Source organism: Astatotilapia calliptera, chromosome 15 (assembly GCF_900246225.1).
Source record: "Astatotilapia calliptera chromosome 15, fAstCal1.2, whole genome shotgun sequence".
Classification (NCBI taxonomy): Eukaryota; Metazoa; Chordata; class Actinopteri; order Cichliformes; family Cichlidae; genus Astatotilapia; species Astatotilapia calliptera.
The window spans coordinates 26,845,660-26,864,611 of NC_039316.1; the positions used below are offsets into that span (position 1 = coordinate 26,845,660).

Consider the following 18,952-nt stretch of genomic DNA (forward strand, 5'->3'; position numbering starts at 1 on the left):
CCTGTGAGCATGGACGCGCTTGTTTTGTTTTTTTTAAAAGGTTCTTTCATGTAATGATCTGCTAGAGGGTGTGGGGGGGCCACAGCCCCGTCCTCCAGGGCATGAAGCAGGTATGGAGGAGATCAAAACTCCAGACATCCAGAGGCCCTCAGAACACAAGAGACCAAGGAAGACCAACAGAGGGGCAGCCATGCCACTGTCCCAGAAAGAGCTGAGGAGAGTCCCAGATGAGGGTTCACTCAGCAGCCGCGGAGCAGAAGCCAGGGGGAGTTGCAGTGACGCGCCCGTGAGCTCCGCCGGCAGCCAGCCGTGCCTGAGTGACCGAGCCCCAGGCCGAGAGGCCGGGGGCACCCCACCTCCGAAGTGGCCTGAGCGAGCCCCAGGCTCCAGGCCCCGATAAGCGGCCGCCAAGGAGTGAGCCGGTGTGTACCTGGACGCCCATCCCCAGACACAAAGAAGCACCAACGCACCGATGTCTGAGGGAGTCTGCCACTGGCAGGGGAAGTGGTGGTGGGGGGAGATAGGCCTCCAAACCTTGGAGGGCCTGAGATGTCCCCAGAGAGGTGGCGTCTGATACCCAACCTGACATATAGACACAGACATACAGGCACACACAGATACAAACATCCATTCCCACCCTCATGCTCTCATATGCACTTACTCCACACTCAACCAATGTGGAGACAGACATAAAGAGACGCTGTACACACAATCACACTCCCCAAGCGTACTCTACGAACCGGGTCTAGGTACCCTTGCCCCTGGAGGGGGGAATTGCACCCAGACCCAGGTGGTGTTACCCTTTTCCCTGCGGCGGGGAGAGGCAGACCGCCCCGACTCCGCAGCAGCAGGGAGGCCCCACACTCCAGACCGCAGTCGGACGGCCAACTCCTCCTCTTAGCCCCCCCGCTCCAGCAGGCCGCAGAGAATGGGGGTGAGAGAAGACTCCAAACCTCCCTCCACCCGCTCATTGTAGTGTTGATGCATGTGTGTTCTAAGGTGCATTTAAAACCCAGGAGGGCATGGAGCTACCTGCCAGAGAGCACCAGGTACATTTTATTTTGAAAGATTTAAAATGGTTCTTTAAAGAACCACTCAAAAAAGGTTCTTTAAAATGTTTTTTTTAAAGAACCATTTGAAGGACCTTTTTAAAAATGGTGTCTTTACAGTAAGACCCTGACAAAAGTATTCTCTCCGTAAAGTATAACTCTGGTGTACTTGTAATCAGAATGATCCCAGCAATACGTCACACAGTAAGAACCTGGTCCGTGTTCTGAGGCACCTTGGAACCCACACAGGTGCTGAACTTTGTGAGGTCATCACAACACACAGCAGCTACCATTAAGAGACAGTCACGCCTTTAAATGAGGTGCACAAGTTCTGGTCCCGTTCAATGGAGTAGTCACAGTATCTGAGCCTGAGTTCAGATTTGTGTTTTAGGACTTTTTATGGTCTTTTTTTCCTCCTCCACAGAGCACAAAGTGCTTTACACAGAAAGGATCAGCTCATGTTACAGGCTGAAGAAACAATAAGAGACTTTAGCAGTTAGGTTAATTTTAGCTCATCAATAAAAAGCTAGAAGCTCTTAACTGACCAAACACTCAGTTTTATCTCACATCTATAAAGAATCCTTCCAGAAATTCCTGAATCCAGAACACCTTTTGGGTCATCCATCTCCTGTAGGGTGGTCACGCTAACAGAACCAGATACATTGTTTCATTTAATTTAGTTCAATTTTATATTTCTATCACCAAATCACAACAGTTTCCTAAAGTTAAAAACTCAATAATAAATAATAAAAAGAAAACAGAGAAAAACCCAACAATTATATGACCCTGCTTGAGCAAGCGCTTTTTGACAGTGGGAAGGAAAAACTCCCTGTTTGACAGGAAGAAACCTCCAGCAGAACCAAGCTCAGGTACACAGCCATCTGCTGTGAGCGGTGGGGGGTTATGGGAGGAAGATGGGACAAAAGACATGCTGTGGGAGAGAGCTAGAGATTAATAATACCTAATGATTAAATGCAGAGAGGTCAATTTTCACATAGAGAGTGGAGATGAAACACTCAGTGCATCACGTCCTGCTGCATGCTCAATCATCCAGGTAAGAAAATCCCAAAAGGTGGATTCTGTTCATCTGGATGTTTTCAGTGGGAGAAATGACCTTGTAAACAGTATATTTGTATAATGACTGAAACTAGCACAACTGGCTGTTAAGTCAATTTCTTGATCATTAATATGCAAATTGTCAAGACCCTTGATCAACAACCACTGATAAATGGCCATGAGTACCATTCACAGAGAGTTGGGGAATGGCTGAACTCACAGCATTGTAAGATGGTGAAAAATGTACCCTTAGGCTGCCTCCTTGATTCAGAGATGGTCTTTCCCTTTTCACATAAATGGCCTCCCTGACTTCCCGCTCCCTCCTTGTCCAGGATGTGTACATCCTCATTATTGAAAGAGTGTCCAGTGGCCTGTTGGTGTGAATAGACTGCTTAGTCCTGGCCTGATGAGCTCTTCTGTGTTGCGCCACCTGCTTTACCTTTTTAGGTTGTTTGGTTTCCCCGATGTATAAATCATGGCAATCCTCCTGGTACTTGGTGGCCCAACACATTCACATTCACCAGGGAGATGCAAAGTGGCAGGTTAGCCTTCTTAAACTGTGAAATTTCCATCAGTAATGGGGGGCATTTAAAAGTTGATGTGAACCGTAAACCTACACACACTGTTCAGAATTTAAGGTCTTACTCTCATCATTCACTGGAGCACAAACTGGGTTCATCGGGACGCTACAACACAGAGCGAACACCATCCTGACAGGCAGAGCAGCCAGGAGTTTGTATCAGGAGTATCGGAATAGTTGAGACTCTTAGCACCGCGTCTCTTTGGCTTTCAAACCGCAAAACAGGCTGCGCCAAAAATTGGTCAAAACAGAAACAAAGCTATATAGTGTATGCTGTTAAGTAGCAGGAGGATTGCCATGATGTATACATCGGGGAAACCAAACAACCTCTGACTATCAAAAGGGCCTGGAAGCCTGTATGTAACTGCAGACTCAAGTGCAGAACCAAACGCAGAGACAACAGAGTAACTTTTGTACAAACTTCTACATCTACAATCGTAGAGTTAAAAAAAAATCCTAAACATCAACTCCATTAGCAATAACCCAATCATCCTTAATGGACGTCCTCTGGAGGAAGTACACTCTTTCAACTAACTGGGCGGCATCATCGACCAGCAACGTGGAACCGATGCAGATGTCAAGGCAAGGCTCAGCAACGCAAGAGTCGCCTTCATCCAGCTCAAGAACATCTGGCCTTCCAGAGAGCTGACCGAGACTACCAAGATCCAGAGATGGGCAGTAACGCGTTACTTTTAATGCGTTACTTTTTCAAGTAACGAGTAAAGTAAGGGATTACCATTGCAAAAACGGTAATTAGATTACTGTTACTTTCCCGTAGGAATGCTGTGTTACTGCTTTACTAAAACCGTGATTTTTTTGCCAGAATGTCTCATGACAGTGACGTAAGCGAGTGCGACGTTCGTGACAACAGCTGTCTGCAGATCAACAATGGATCATATATCAAGTGCGGGAGAGAGTATGCAACGTTTAAAGCTTGGAAGTACTGACCTTACTTTGAGTTTGATTCCATAAAAAGTGACAAAAACATTAGCGTCCATTGTGGGTGGGAAGAAAACTTCTTTTTACACCGAAAAAAAACCGTAAACTTCCAAGCAAGCTCCGAGTGCGCAACGACGTAATGGGAAATTCACAGAGAAACTCGCGTATTCTTCCACTGACCGCTGTGCCACACCTGCACCAGAGCACACCTCCGCCTACCCCACTCCTGCTTTACAGGTGAAAATAGAGCAACAGGACTGCTAGTCTTTGATTTTATTTACTTTCTGCTGTGTTTTACTTGCATCTATTTGAAAGACTGAGTGCAGACACAAAAAATATTTTATTTTATGTGCTGGAATGTGCAGAAAATAGGTTTAAATGTTAAACTAATTTCTTCAAGTCAGAGAATGGTGCATATAATTTAATTTTTGCTTGATGCATAAAGTTAAAAGATTAAAACGGATAAAACAAGTTTAAAAAAAAGAGACTTTTCCATTTGATTACATTTTGTATGATGGATTATGCAGAAAAAGTAGAATTGGCTTGACAGATCTATCGTTTTATCACCTATTCAGGTTATAAATCATGTTTTTAAAAAGTAACTAAGTAACTAAGTAATTAATTACTTTTGAAAATAAGTAATCAGTAAAGTAACGGGATTACTTTTGGGGGAAGTAATCAGTAATTAGTTACTGATTACTTTTTTCAAGTAACTTGACCAACACTGCCAAGATCCGACTGTTCAACTCCAACATGAAGTCAGTCCAGCTGTATGGGGCTGAAACTTGTAAGACATACAAACCTCAAACAGAGAAATCCAGACATTCCAGAACAGCTGTCTCAGAAGGATTCTCCACATTCGCTGGCCAGACACTATCAGTAACATAACCTATGTTGAACCTGTCAACTCCCAGTAGAGGAAGAATCAGGAAGAAAAAGAAGAACGGACAGGGAAATCTGCGCTTTCACAGATAGCACTTTATCAATAAAGAAGTGTAGGAAGTTTTCACAAATTTCCTGAGAGGACTCGACACCAACAGTCTGTGGAGCATGAAGGACCCTGTCAATAGTCTTAAATAAGACATGAGGCTTACGACAATTTGACTGAATAATAGCAGCAAAATGTTTCCTCTTAGCATCTTGTACAGTCTTCTGATAGGAATTCCAGTAGTTTTGTAATATTTGGTATGACACCTGAAGTAGATCCTTCTTCCATTTACTTTCAGTTCTCCTACACTTTCTTCTGGCAGCACAGAGTGTCTTCATTCAGCCAGGGTTCAGATTTGGCTTTTACTTGCCTAAGCTTAAAGGGGGCCACCGAATCTAAAACAGTTTGGCAGACTGAGTAAAATCATGTACTCAGCTCTTCTGTATCATTACATATGGAGTCAGGAAGGTTGCAGTTCTGATTAAAAACAATAGAGAACTGACCAGCAGAGGAAGGATTAAAAATACAACAGCACCGAGCAACAACAGAAGGAGGATTAACTTTGGTACAAGAAAGGGAAACCTCAAACAAGACAGGCTTATGATCCGACCCTACAATGTCACAAACCTCTAAGTTAGAGACAGGTAAATTGTGAGTTAAAACAAGATCCAACGTGTGCCCATATTTTTGTGTAGGCACAGACACAGGTTGCACAAGATCAAAAGAGTCAATAAGATTTAAAAAGTCCTTTGCCATTGGCTTGCCAGGGCAGCACACGTGAATATTTAAGTCCCCAGTAATAAGGACATGATCATATTTTGGCATAATTTCAGCCAACAGATCAGAAAAGTCATTTAAGAAGTCCTTATTGTATTTTGGGGGTCTGTAACCCACAGCACAGAGCACTGTGTGACAGCAACCTAGCTCAAACACACTCAGTTCAAAGCTACTAGGTGATGTTGATAAGGACAGTGGTTTACATTTATACTGCTTCTTAAAAACAACTCCTGCTCTGCCTGATATTCGAGGAGAGTTTAAAAAGCAGCAGTCATCTGGTAAGAGATCTATGAAAACGCTGGACTCACCGGCCCTCAACCATGTCTCAGTTATACAGAGGAAATCCAATCCTTGGGTCATAAAAAAATCCAAGTATGGCTTAAGTTTCACGAGCAGACAGCTGCGTTTGCCCCGGCGTCTGAAACGCTTTCGCTGTGAGGCTGGGGCCAGGGTCCAACAAAGGTTAGCTGGTATCCCAGATACCGCGCACCGCACGCCGCACGAGGCCGCTTTGTAAGGCGCTCATATCACCAGTGGCGAGACCCGCGTTGTAGGTGGCGGTCCTGGCGTTCACATCAGTTTTCTCTGATGGACTCTCCATCCACAAATTCACATTGGCCAAGAGTTGGGAATGTCTACTAATGTCCGTAGACTCATCAAGTTGCAATGCAAACCTCCCACTGAAGCGTATCTTCTCCAAAACCACACTTTTGATGTCTGCAGACATGTCATCAATACGTCTGGCAATTGTGTTATCTGAGAGCAGGACTTTTTCGGGGGCTATTTCTTTAACTGCATCAGGTCCGAGCATCTCATTCACAATGGCTTTGCAGGCAGGTAGAGTATTAATGTCTCTACTACGGTGTGGTTTTTTTGCTATAAGTTCAGCCACTAAGTGGCTAGCTTTGAGAGCTCTTTCAGACACCTTTGTGTTTTTTCTCAGTAAAGTTGTTTCTCAGCGTGTTCAAGCAGGCAAACAAAATAGTCTCTGTTCTTGTTTTGAAGTGAGGGATGTTTTGTGTGGAAATGGCGTTTGAGCTTGCTTGGGACCATGGCACTGTTTGAGAGCTTTTCTCCACACACCAAACATAACGGAGTCAGTGCAGTCGGATCTCCAGTGAAAGCAAATCCGAATGAAAGATAACTTTCGCTGTATTGCCGCGAGCTCACCGTTTTTGCTTTCTTTTGACTAGCGCTCGTACTAGGCTCTTCTGGATTAGAATTTTTTGGACCAATTAATTAAAATTAAATAATTTCCCACGGCACACCTGACAATCTCTCATGGCACACCTATGTGACACGGAACAGTGGTTGGAAAACACTGGGTTACCTGATCCAGCCGTAACTACATGCTTTATCAAAAAGGAAAGTTTGAAGCAAACTTTCAAACTTGCCTTTCCTTTTCCTAGTTTTAAGACTATAGTCTTAAAAGTAGAGATAGTGCCTGTCTCCTAAATACAAACTGGAAGCTGGTTCCACAGAAGAGGGCCTGAAAACTGAAGGCTCTGCCTCCTATTCTACTTTTAAATACTCTAGTAACAAAAAGTAAGCCCACAACAGATCATTTGCCTCCTATCCAAGAATACTCCTCTGTCACACCATCCCTCTGCATGTCCTCCTTCAGTACATCCTCCTCTGAAGTCTTGCTCTTCTCCTTCTGCCTGGTAACTGTATCTCCAGCCTCCACGCTCCCTCCTCTCCACATGCTCAATGCAGCTCATTTGTGATCCTGTCTATACTGCTCTCTGAAAATCTTCACCTCTGTCTCCTGTCTTTTTGTCAGTGCTACTGTCTCCAAAGCATACATCACAAAAACACTCAGATATGGTCATTATGTTTGTAGCCTCTGCCACAGCCGCCTCTGTTAGGTGGCTGGTTTCTGGAACCTGTCTAAGGACTGGGACAGGGCTTTCCTGTAGTGCAGAGTTGGTGTGGAGCCAACTGGTCAATTTTGTTAGTGTATGTACACTCGTTATTTATAGACACCAGGTCTATGAATAACGAGTGTAGAGGAACTTTGTAGACTCTCCATAGGCTCCTGTTGTTAGTCTTTTTCTTTTGTTCATTCTTCTGTTATTCACATTAGTATTTGTGTACTTTTGCAATGCCAGAGTTGACGAGTGGTGTAATCTTGAATGTCTGTTGTTTCATTGCAGTGAAATCCTGGAACATACGGAGCTGGATGGACAGATAAAGGTGCCCTGTCTGGGTTCTCTGCTCCCGCAAAATGAGCTGAAGCTGCTGGAGGAGCAGTACCTGACCCACAAAGAGGTAAAGAGCAGCAGGAACTGATGCTGCTGTCGGGTCAACTCAGTTCTGTCCCCCCATGTTAAAACTGTTGAGGGTGGCTTCTCGCTTTGGCCTGATGGTCGGCTTTCTGCTGGGGTGATTACATAGAGAACCCCGACTCTATGATAACTCAACAGCGTCTGATTATAATTTGTAGAACAAATGTGAAGTGAAACGTTTTCTTTAGGAAAAGGTGAAGCTGTGGCTGAACACTGCCCTGAAGAAGGAACAAGAGAACTGGCTGAGTGGAAGGACACCCGAAATCATCGATGGTTATTACTTCAGTTGTCTGGCTGTAGACGTCATACAGGTGAGGCTCAGGTGAGACCCATTGTGCAGGTGAGGCTCGGTCTGTGTTAAGTTGATTAGTGTTGTGATGTTTGTGTTTTCAGGTGATGACCGGTTCCCTGTCTGAGTTCAGCTGTGCCATCAAAGACAAGAGAAAAGCTCAGAGGCTCACAGTTCAGCTTGAGAACTTCATGTACAGGTACAGTCGTACTATGTGGTTCGCTAATCTTGAACTTACTTTTTATGTTACAGCATCATTCCTCCCATGCTCACTGAATATTTACTACAAATATATAACTTAATGCTGTCAGCATTAATCCCGTTAACATGAAGTTAACGCCATAACGGCATTAACATGACAAATCTCCGTTAGCGAGTTAACGCGGATCGCCCCGTGCGAGGGCTGCATGGCGTCAACGTGTTAACGTTGTTACCTTGTTAACGCATTAGCACCCTGCAGCCCCTTGCACGGGGCGATCCGTGTTAACTTGCTAATGGAGCAACGATAATGTGGTTATGGCGTTAATGTCATTTTAACGAGATTAACACTGACAGCACTAATATAACTATATTGTAACGTTTTCCACTTTAAATAAAAATGGTAGAGCTCAGCAATAAATTGTTCCACAAACTTATTTAAATAAAATTCTTCATAAAGCCTTCACTGCTTGTTCACATTTTCCATATTAAAATTGATCTTCAGTCAATATTTGAAGTCTGTTTTTGACCTGAAAAAAATGCAGACATGTAAATGACGTCTGATTGACACCCAGATGTGTAACAAATGTGTGTGTGTGTGTGTGTGTGTGTGTGTGTGTGTGTGTGTGTGTGTGTGTGTGTGTGTGTGTGTGTGTGTGTGTGTGTGTGTGTGTGTGTGTGTGTGTGTTTTTCAGCTATGCGAAGTGTGTGGAAGAGTTTGTGAAGGGAAACCATGGTAATGTCCGCTCGGTGATCAAAGCTCAGCTGGTCTGCGAGCAGCAACTCAGGTGAGGTCACCTGTTCAGTTCTCAGACACCTGAGTCTTTGAAAGTCTTCCAAACAGAGTGGACTAGATCACATGACCTGTCTAAGGACCAAGGATAGAGTAGGATTAGATCTACCTAACTTTCAGCACTACTTCTTAGCCAACAGGCTTCAATTTATCTCAGGATGGCTAAAACATACCTACATCAAGCGACATGAATGCTTTAAAAGCATCCACATCAGCTCTCTGACAGCATGGGGGGAGTTTCTAAAATTGACACAGTCTTCATTAATCCCATGCAAATGTGGCACCCCGGTGAGGGAATGGCCACATTAATATTATTTTGTGTAAAACACTTGTGTTATGGGACATTTTTCCTTACTATATGTACTCATTTTCTGTTACTTTAAAAGAATAGAAACCCATGTAAAAGGGAGTCATTTTATGTTAGAAAGCAGTAAGGGCGGAACGTTGGTGGCTGCTCTAGGGTTTCGGGGTGCAGTAAGTGGAGCCCACCTTCTGCTGCTTCCTCAGACACGTTCTAGAGGAAAACAGAGATGCATTGTGTCTTCCTTACTCCACTCTTCACCTGCTTTTACAGGTTGGTAAATGGTGTTTGTACTGAAAAAGTTGTTTATTGTTACCACAGTTACCCATGGTAATGTGAATGAGAGAATTTAAGGCGGTCCGCCTGAGTTACTTACAGTGTTGTGCAAGTTACTTTGAAAAAGTAATTAATTATAGTTACTAGTTACTTCTTCAAAAAAGTAACTGAGTTAGCAATTGAGTTACAATATTCTAAAAGTAATTAATTACATGAAAAGTAACTATTGCGTTACTTTAAAAAAAACGTTTAACCCCCTGGGTCCAGGGTATAATTGGCCATTTTTAACTACTTTTGATTTTCCCTCCACATTTTACCTTTAAAAACTATTTACTTTGCCTTGTGTTAATTCCAGTTCTTTTGATTCTTAGGGCCAAGAAAACACGGCTCAAAAGTGGTCTTTTACTTTAAAAAATGATCTTTATTTACATTTTCTGGAATATGGAGACCTGAGCACACAGCACACAGCCCCAGGTCTGAAGCACAAACGGAAGCCTAGTTATTTATATACTTGCTCTCATGTCACACCACACTTTAAGTTTCGATCAAACAGCCTAGTTGGTTTCACTTTCACTTCATTTTAGCTGCAAAAGCACGCTCTGCAACAGCAGCACTTTTTGGCACAGAGTGTACTCAGAGTTAGGCCTTTCTCATATGAAGCAATATAATCAGCATATAAACATTTGATATGATAAATTTAACGTCAACACTTGTTTGGTATCATCCTTTTCAGCACAACGTCCCATGTCTGAATTTACAGTCATGTTTTCATTTTGACACACTGTATTAACACAATTGAGCTATAATCAGACAAAAAACATAAAATCATAGTAGAAAAAGTTATTTTTTACTGTAACAACCACAAACATGTTGTCATGAAACGCTGTGTGGCAGGCAGGAGTAGGACCCAAGATGCAGGCACTCAGACGCGAGGGATGAACTCAAAAAACTCAGCTTTATTTGCTGACAGGGGAAAAGCATACAAAACTAAACTGGGAAAATATAAACTTACACTTGACAGAGAGGCACACGAGGAAACACACAGCTTGAGGCAGTGGTTCCCACACACACACATTGCCACACACACAAACACATCCTCCAACCACACATACCCATATTTTCAGGGGGTGGCTGTAGCTCAGGTGGCAGAGCAGGTCAGCCACTAATCAGAAGGTCGGTGGTTCGATCCCAGGCTGCATCCTGGCTGCATGCCAAATATCCTTGGGCAAGATACTAACCCCATGTTTGCCTACTGGTGGTGGTCAGAGGGCCCGGTGGCGCCAGTGTCCGGCAGCCTCGCCTCTGTCAGTGCGCCCCAGGGCAACTGTGGCTACAATGTAGCTTGCTATCGCCAGTGTGTGTGAATGGGTGGATGACTGAATGTAGTGTAAAGCGCTTTGGGGTCCTATGGACTAGAAAAGCGCTATACAAAAGCAGGCCATACCCATATTTTGCTCCATTGCGGTTTATTTCACACCTCAAGCATTTAGTAAACAATTAAGCAAATACAAGTAATCTGCAATAAGTTACAGGTAGTAATAAAATAAACTACTAACTCTTTTAGACTATGTCAGCACCTACACGGGTATTTTTGAAAACACAGCTGTTTCGTCCACACGTAAACGGCGTTTCGAATCACCGAAAACTGAGATTTTTTAAACTCCTTTTTTGCGTTTACGCGCGGACGAGGAATACAGAGTTCGCCAATCAACGTCAAAGGTATGTGCCTTTTTTCACGTCACGCTGTGCGCCACGTTATTGTTTACATGAGGTGAATTGCAGAATGGGAGATAGAGACAAAATACTGTTACTATTAATCTTCAGGTTTTACACGCTTAAATATACACACGCAGTTACTGTCCCTCCATTTACAAAGGCAGAGGCGTCACAGTGTGATTATTTTACGTGTAGTTGTTTTTTTTCATGTGTAATAATAGTCAACATTGCTATCAATACATTTTTCAAATGGAACAGAAAACAAAAGCAGTGCACAGTAAACACCGGAGCCCAAGAACACAGCCCAAACACAGTTCAGTTCAGGCAGCCGACCGTGCGGATGGCAATGGCGGCGGCGGCGTGGAAACAGATCAGGGGGCTGGCTGTGCGGACGGCGGCGGCGACGAAGGAGGCTTGGAGGCTGGACCAGACGAGGATGAAGGTTCGGAGGCTGGACCAGACGAGGATGAAGGCTCGGAGGCTGGACCAGATGAGGATGAAGCTGCTGATGGCTGGACCAGATGAGGAGGAAGCTGCTGATGGCTGGACCAGATGAGGATGAAGCTGTTGATGGCTGGGCGGGCCCCTCAGACCCTCCAGCGGAGGCAGGTTGCTGGACGGGCCCTCCGGAACCCCCAGTGGAGACGAGGAAGTGCTGGCCAGGCCCTCCCGAGCTTCCAGCAGGAGCAGATGCAGAGCCAGAGGGTGTGGGGACCCCTGGCTGAACATTAGGCTGACTAGGTGGGTGAGTGTGTGGCTGACCAGGGAACTGAATTGCTACAAGGGACTGAACTGAAGTCTGAAGTGGCACAGGGGACTGAACTGAAGTCGACTCAGCTAATGGTTCATATAGGGGTTGTTTGTGTGTGTGTGTGTGTGTGTGTGTGTGTGTGTGTGTGTGTGTGTTGATATTTTAGAATATCAACAAATTAAATACATAGTAAAAAAGAAATTTAAACCCAGTCGAATCACAAACACCACCAAGTGTGGTACAGTTTCTTACTCTTAAAACCCCAAATTACTGTCCAAAATATACAGAATGCTTTCTAAAACATATGAATCAATATCACTTCCTATTGCAAAATGGGAAATAGATTTATCAGTCAACTTAGACTGAAACTTCTGATCTCAGGTATGCATAAAAACCTTTCATTTAAATAGAAATTCCATTCTGCAATTAATTCAATACAAAACATTACATACTGTAGAGTGCACTATACGGGTCATCGGATGCTCACATTGTCAAGCCAATACACCAGACAATTATATTCACGCTCTTAGGTCCTGTCCACCAGTTTAGAAGTTTTGGTGCGGAATATGTGAAGACTTATCAGCGTCTGAAATGTGACAGCAAAACACAATAAAATACAAACGAGTGAGAACAGAAGAGTCAATAAACGCATTCAAAAGTGATTTACTCAAGCAAGAATGGGAGATGCTGTATAAGGAAAAAAATATTGATAAAGCTTATGAGATTTTTTTAGGAAAATTTAAACTGTTATATAATAGTCATTGCCCAGTAAAGAAATATAGTAAAAAACAAAAATATGCAGAGTGCCCATGGATTACAAAAGGATTGCAAAATGCATGTAAGAAGAAAAATACCTTATACAGAGAATTTATAATGAACAGAAGTACAGAAGCTGAAAATAAATACAAGAAATATAAAAATAAATTAACGAGTATTTTAAGGTCATGTAAAAAGGAATACTATGAAAAATTACTGATTATGAATAAAAATAATATTAAAGGGATCTGGAAAACATTAAATACCATCATCAAAAAGGGCTCGGGGCAGGCAGACTATCCTTCGTATTTCGCAAATAATGATAGAAATATTACTAATATGAGAGATGTGGTAAATGAGTTCAATAAATTCTTTGTAAGTGTTGGGCCAGACTTGGCTGAAACAATTCCTGATATAACAGATTCTGTAGAGAAAGAAACTAGACTCATTGACCGCAATCCTCATTCAATGTTCTTAACGGTGGTGGAAGAAATGGAAATCATTGATATTGTTGGGAAATCACAAACAAAAAACTCTACAGACTCTGACGACATTGATATGGAAATCGTTAAGAGAGTGATAGAGGGCATTTCCAAACCCTTAACACACATTTGCAATTTGTCCTTACAAACTGGTACATTCCCAAAACAAATGAAAACAGCTAAAGTAACACCACTGTTTAAAAATGGTGACAGACACCAATTCACAAATTATAGGCCTGTCTCTCTACTTTCTCAATTTTCAAAAATACTGGAAAAAGTCTTTAGTAATAGACTTGACAAATTTATAGATAAACACAAAATAATAATGGATAGTCAGTATGGTTTCAGATCAAATAGATCAACATCATTGGCATTAATGGAACTGATCGAAAATATCACCAACAATATAGATAAAAGTTAGTGTATTCATTGACCTAAAAAAAGCTTTTGACACAATTAATCATGACATATTACTTGATAAACTGGAGTACTACGGCATTAGAGGAGTGGTGTTAGAATGGGTAAAGAGTTATTTGAGAGACAGGCAGCAATTTGTGAAAATTGGGGAATATCAATCAGAGTGTATGGACATTGTTTGTGGAGTTCCGCAGGGGTCAGTATTGGGACCAAAGCTGTTTATCCTCTATATCAATGATATATGCAGAACATCAGATATATTACAGTTTATTCTATTTGCAGATGATACAAATATTTTTTGTGCTGGAGAGAACTTACAGCAGCTTTTGGAAATTGTCACACAAGAAATGATTAAACTGAAAACATGGTTTGATAGAAATAAGCTATCATTAAATTTGGAAAAAACTACATTTATGTTATTCGGAAATTGTAAAAAAGATGCAGGAGCAAAATTATTAGTAAACAATGTTGAAATAGAGCAAGTTTCGGATACAAAATTTCTGGGTGTGATAATAGTAGGGATGGGTATCGTTTAGGTTTTATCCGATACCGGTGCCAAAACGGTACTTTTGAAACGGTGCCGGTGCTTAAACGGTGCTCGAACCGGTGCTTAAAGAATAAAGAACACAAACTTCGTCCAAAAACCTCGTGTTTTTATTTTCCCCAGTAATTTTTTTAAGCAAAATTATAACAAAGTTAGCCCTTTCTGTCAATAAAACATAACGTCTTTGGAACCAGTGCTTAAACAATTGAAAACAAACTTTGTCATGAAACCTGTGATGTTTAGCAGTTTTTTTGCAAGAAGATAATCATATTAGCCTTTTCTGGAGCTATACGGCATCGCTCTTGGCTGATGGCATGCCCAGCACAAAAGAAAACACTTTCAGAAGGCGTTGATGAGGCTGGGACACACAAGTATTTTTCTGATAGGGCAGATAAATTGGGGAGTGTATCCCTCTTACTCCACCACCAGGCCACAGGGTCTTGTCCAGAGGTAATTCCTGGCAGTCTTTTGTATATTTGAAGCTCCTTATGTACCTGCTCTGTGATTGAGGGGACTCTACCCACTTGAGAAGCAGCCTGTTGAAGCTCTCTGTCTTCATCCTCAAACAGTTTTTCTAAGGGTGACTTCTGGACCTTACTTAGCTGAAAAACAACAAAAAAAGATGTGTGAGGTTTGCAAAATAAATAAAGATCACTTTTAGAATGTAGTGGTTGTTTTAGAAAAAATCTGAAATTACATATTTTTCTGGCTTGTCCATGTCAGCATCATCCACCTCGCTGTGTGCTTTGGGGTCCTCAGTGGGAGGCTATGGACACACAGATAGTAAAAGAGCATTCCTTCAACATAGAAACTACATCATGATGCAAAAGGACAAGATTGTACACACACAATGAAAATACCTGCGCAACTGCTACTGTGGCATTTGCAACTGCTGCCTTCTCCAACCTGTCCCAGATGTCAGTAGCTGCCTCACCAGCTAGCCTGCCTTTAAAACGTGGGTCCATCATCGTGGCCTCCTTCAGAAATTTCTGAAGGTTTTCATCCTTTAAGTAAAACAAGATATAACATAGGAGCTGATACTGAAAAAAGGTAACCCTATTTTCCATGCGCATTGACATTGTCTGCAAATACCTGATATCTTTTCTGCAGACTACCCCAGACTTTCTCTTTTATTGAAGAGGTGAAAACACTGTCTTCATCACATCGGCTGAAATGTGCTTCCAGCTTGGCCAGGATGGGGATGATTTGGCTGCATGTGGGTGACTTGTCACTTGAGACACACATGGTTGACGTGTACAGGACTTGCATGCACTTAATAAACTCCTCTGCCTTGATTAAATCAGTGTGTGTGAACCTTTCTAGTCTGTTGAAAAATATTCACAATGTTAAAGGTAAATGACGTTATTTAGCTCTTGCAAGTGATGCTCATGTCATTCACTTACTTGTCCTTCTCCATAGGCTTCCTCAGCCGTTGATCCAGAGCAGCTACCTGGATTGCATCAAACTGCTCCATAAATCTCTCCACCATTAGGAAGAGAGAATTCCAGCGCGTCTTAACGTCAAGAATTACATTATGCTCTGGCAAATCTAAAGCACAGATAGACACAAACATTTTTTTAAATTACTATAAAAAAGGTAATATGAATAACAATACTTCTTGATATGTAACTGCATGTGCTACTTACTCAGGATTCGCTGCTTTTCTCTGAGCACAGTTTTGCTCAAGGATGAACGTTTGAGCCACACCACAACTGAACGGATTTTGGCACACCAGCTGGAAACTGCAGGAATGTCATACACCTTTTGTGCGGCCAGGTTGAGGGTATGAGCAAAGCATCCCACTTTTAAAAAGTCCAATTTTTTCAAAGCAACATCCATGTTGCAGGCATTATCTACAGTGGCAGCAATTATTTTCCCTCCCAAGTGAAATTGCTCCACAACGCTTGATATTTCTTTAGCGACAACTGGACCTGTTTGTGACTCATAAACTGCTTCAGTGCTGAGCACATTCTGCTTCATTTTGCCTTTGTAGATGTAGTGAACAGTCACTGTGAGGAAATGGTCCTGAGCAATACTGGTCCATCCATCACAGGTGATAGCGACCTTGTTAACCTGTGCCAAATTCTGGATGAGGTTGCTTTTCTCCACACAATACCAAGCAGGTATAAGTGTGTTGGATAGAGCATCCCTGGATGGGGGCTGATACCTCGGATTAAGAGCAGAGGACATCTCCCTGAATTGAAGAAAAAAAACAAAACAAAAAAGAAAAAAAAACATATAACTCACCTTTTATTCAAATATAGTTTACTTATAATATTTAGAGAAGACTTACAAAGCTAAGCAGCTATGAACATATTAACCTTTACAGTATTATGCAGTCTATTTTTTATGTCAGAGTAATACAACATTTTTCACCTGAATGATGGTGACTCCACCGTTGAAAATGGATGGAGATCTTTGACTATAAATTTTGTCACTGCCCTGTGAATTTCGTCCACTTTTTCTTTCGTCATTTTAGCCTTTTTGGCCAGGATGAAGGGAGTATCTGCCATCAAACAAGAAGAAAGCCGCATGTAACTACGACGGTGTTTGCTAGTTCACCTTACATGCATTAATTTAATAACGTGGTTAGCCTACTCAACTTAAATTACACACGAACAACATTAAGATACTCACCCAGAGAAGAACGGGTGCTGCTGCCATCATCATCATCAGTTATCATTTCCGCTACACTGGCGGCAGGGCTAGGGGCCGGACTCTCCTCTTCGGGTTCTTGGATGTTGCTAACTCCGAGAACAGGCACCGCAGCAGATGTGCTAGGTGTGCTGTCTTGCTGCAAGTTATCAAATGCGGTGCATTTCTCGGCTTTTAAAAAAACGCTATGCGACGCCATGTGTTAGATTTGAGGTGTTACCTCCTTTGCACATTATTACCTTTAAGCACTTGTTGCAGGCTGCTGAGTTTATATCTTTTGCTGTGAAGTACAGCCACACTCTCGAGCGCTTCGCCTTCGGCATTTTAGCTCCGCTCTAAAGAAAAAACCGTACATACCTGGGCCCACCTACTATCCTGGGAAAGGAAGTGATTGGCTAGATTTCTCAGGGGAAAAAAGCACCGAAATGAACCACCGAATTGTGCGCTGCTTTTCGGTCTGGTTACTACCGTTTATGTCAGAACCGGTTCCACAATGGCACCGGACACCGGTACCCATCCCTAGATAATAGATAACAAAATCTGCTGGAAACCTCACATAAAGCATATACAAGCCAAACTGTCAAGAAGCATCTCCGTACTAAGTAAAGTTAAATATTTTTTGCCTTCCAAATCACTCCGGGTACTTTATTGTTCACTTATATTGCCATATTTGGAATACTGTGTGGAAATTTTGGGGAAACACATATAAAACTGCACTTTAACCAATATGTAAAATTTAAAAAAAAGCAATCAGGATGATTAATAAAGCAGGATTTAGAGACCATACTAACATCATGTTTTTGAAATTAAAAATACTGAAGTTTATGGATCTTATAAAATATAAAACTGCAAAAATTATGTACAAGGCCAGATACAATATGTTACCAGGAAATATACAGAGGATGTTCTATGACAGAGAAGGAGACTATGAATTGAGGGGGAAATTGAATCTAAGGATTCTTAAAGCACGGTCAAAGGTTAAAACCTTTTGTGTCACTATTTATGGGGTAAAACTGTGGAATAGTTTTACTATAGATCTACAGCAATGCTCAGGAATTAGTAAGTTCATGAAAATACTTCGAAAACTGATTTTGGAAGAATATGATACCGATAAAGATGATCACCCATTGTATGTATAAAAATATCAAATTATATCCAAATTATATCAATCACGGTAGCCAAGTTTATATAGGTTCTCCTCGTGTATCGTGTGGAGTATGTGATGATGGGAATTAGGTGAATTATGTGGGATCAATAAGATGTTGAGCAGGGGTAGGAATTAATAAGTATGTTCATACTTCTTCCTACTCCTTTTCAGACCAAACATTGTTACATTATGTCAGACGATTTTGTTTTATTTCATTATATATTTTTTGTTTATCTGAACACATACGTGTGTGTGTGTGTGTGTATCTACATATATATTCGTATCTGTAAAAGGAAATATATATATATACACACTACATGTGTGTATATATTGTTTTTTGTTTTATATGTCTGAAACAAATAAAGATACAATACAATACAATACAATACAATACAATACATTCCAACTTCCCCATTAGTGTGCTTGTTGGGCAACTTAGAATATGTCACAACGTATTGGGGGGTCATAGTTTGGTCCCAACTTCGCTGTTGTGATTGATGTGGGGGTAGGGACAGGCTTGGGGCGTCGGGGGATTCCCTAGGGACGTCTTCCTTGGAGGACATCAGGAATATTTCAGAGTCATTTAATAAAAATCTGATGAAACATTCGTCTCTATATCAGGACTTTATCTGTCATCCACTGTGATCACCTTCTGTTTTCTTTCATTTCTACAACACCGTGAAAATAAAAGGGAGGTTTGCGTGCTTCATACACCCCCGTTCTCAGGGCAGGTGGGCTGGGAGGAGGAGGTCTGGGTTGTGGGGCCTCCCTGCTACTGCGGAGTTGGGAGCGGTCTGCTTGTCTCCAACCCAAGGGAAAAGGGTAACACCTCCGGGGTCTAGGTGCAGTTTCCCCCTCTAGTGGCGAGGGTACCTGGACCTGGGGTATAGAGTATGTTTGGAGAGTGTGATTGTGTGTACAGTGTCTATTTTTGTCTGTCTCCACATTGGGTGAGTGCTGAGTATTTGCATATGTGTGCATGAGGGACATACAGGACAGGCGGCAAAAAA

General features: G+C 42.1%; 2 protein-coding genes across 4 annotated transcripts in view; one reads left to right on the forward strand and one right to left on the reverse strand.

Moving 5' to 3' along the window:
- The window catches only part of LOC113037477 (tumor necrosis factor alpha-induced protein 2-like), a 69,238-nt gene that overhangs the window by 25,987 nt on the left and 24,299 nt on the right, over nucleotides 1-18,952 (forward strand). For all 3 annotated transcript variants that reach the window (XM_026194601.1, XM_026194602.1, XM_026194605.1), the window contains exons 5-8: nucleotides 7,486-7,600; nucleotides 7,806-7,928; nucleotides 8,011-8,105; nucleotides 8,800-8,892. In XM_026194601.1, the coding sequence (XP_026050386.1) occupies nucleotides 7,486-7,600; nucleotides 7,806-7,928; nucleotides 8,011-8,105; nucleotides 8,800-8,892 (426 nt within the window). The remainder of the gene's footprint in view (nucleotides 1-7,485; nucleotides 7,601-7,805; nucleotides 7,929-8,010; nucleotides 8,106-8,799; nucleotides 8,893-18,952) is intronic.
- LOC113037488 (zinc finger BED domain-containing protein 4-like) lies at nucleotides 15,488-16,423 on the reverse strand. The gene is made up of 2 exons (XM_026194629.1): nucleotides 15,787-16,423; nucleotides 15,488-15,688 (listed from the first exon to the last, which is right to left on the reverse strand). Exons 1-2 carry the CDS (start codon nucleotides 16,376-16,378, stop codon nucleotides 15,540-15,542), a joined length of 741 nt encoding a protein of 246 aa, XP_026050414.1. The 5' UTR covers nucleotides 16,379-16,423; the 3' UTR covers nucleotides 15,488-15,539.

Excerpts from the sequence above, each read along its gene's own strand:
- LOC113037488 (XM_026194629.1), bottom strand. The coding sequence starts at position 16,378 with ATGTTTTTTTTTCTTTTTTGTTTTGTTTTTTTTCTTCAATTCAGGGAG. Across the intron at positions 15,689-15,786 it reads AGAAAAGCAGCGAATCCTGA|ATTTGCCAGAGCATAATGTA; the intron begins GTAAGTAGCACA and ends TCTGTGCTTTAG.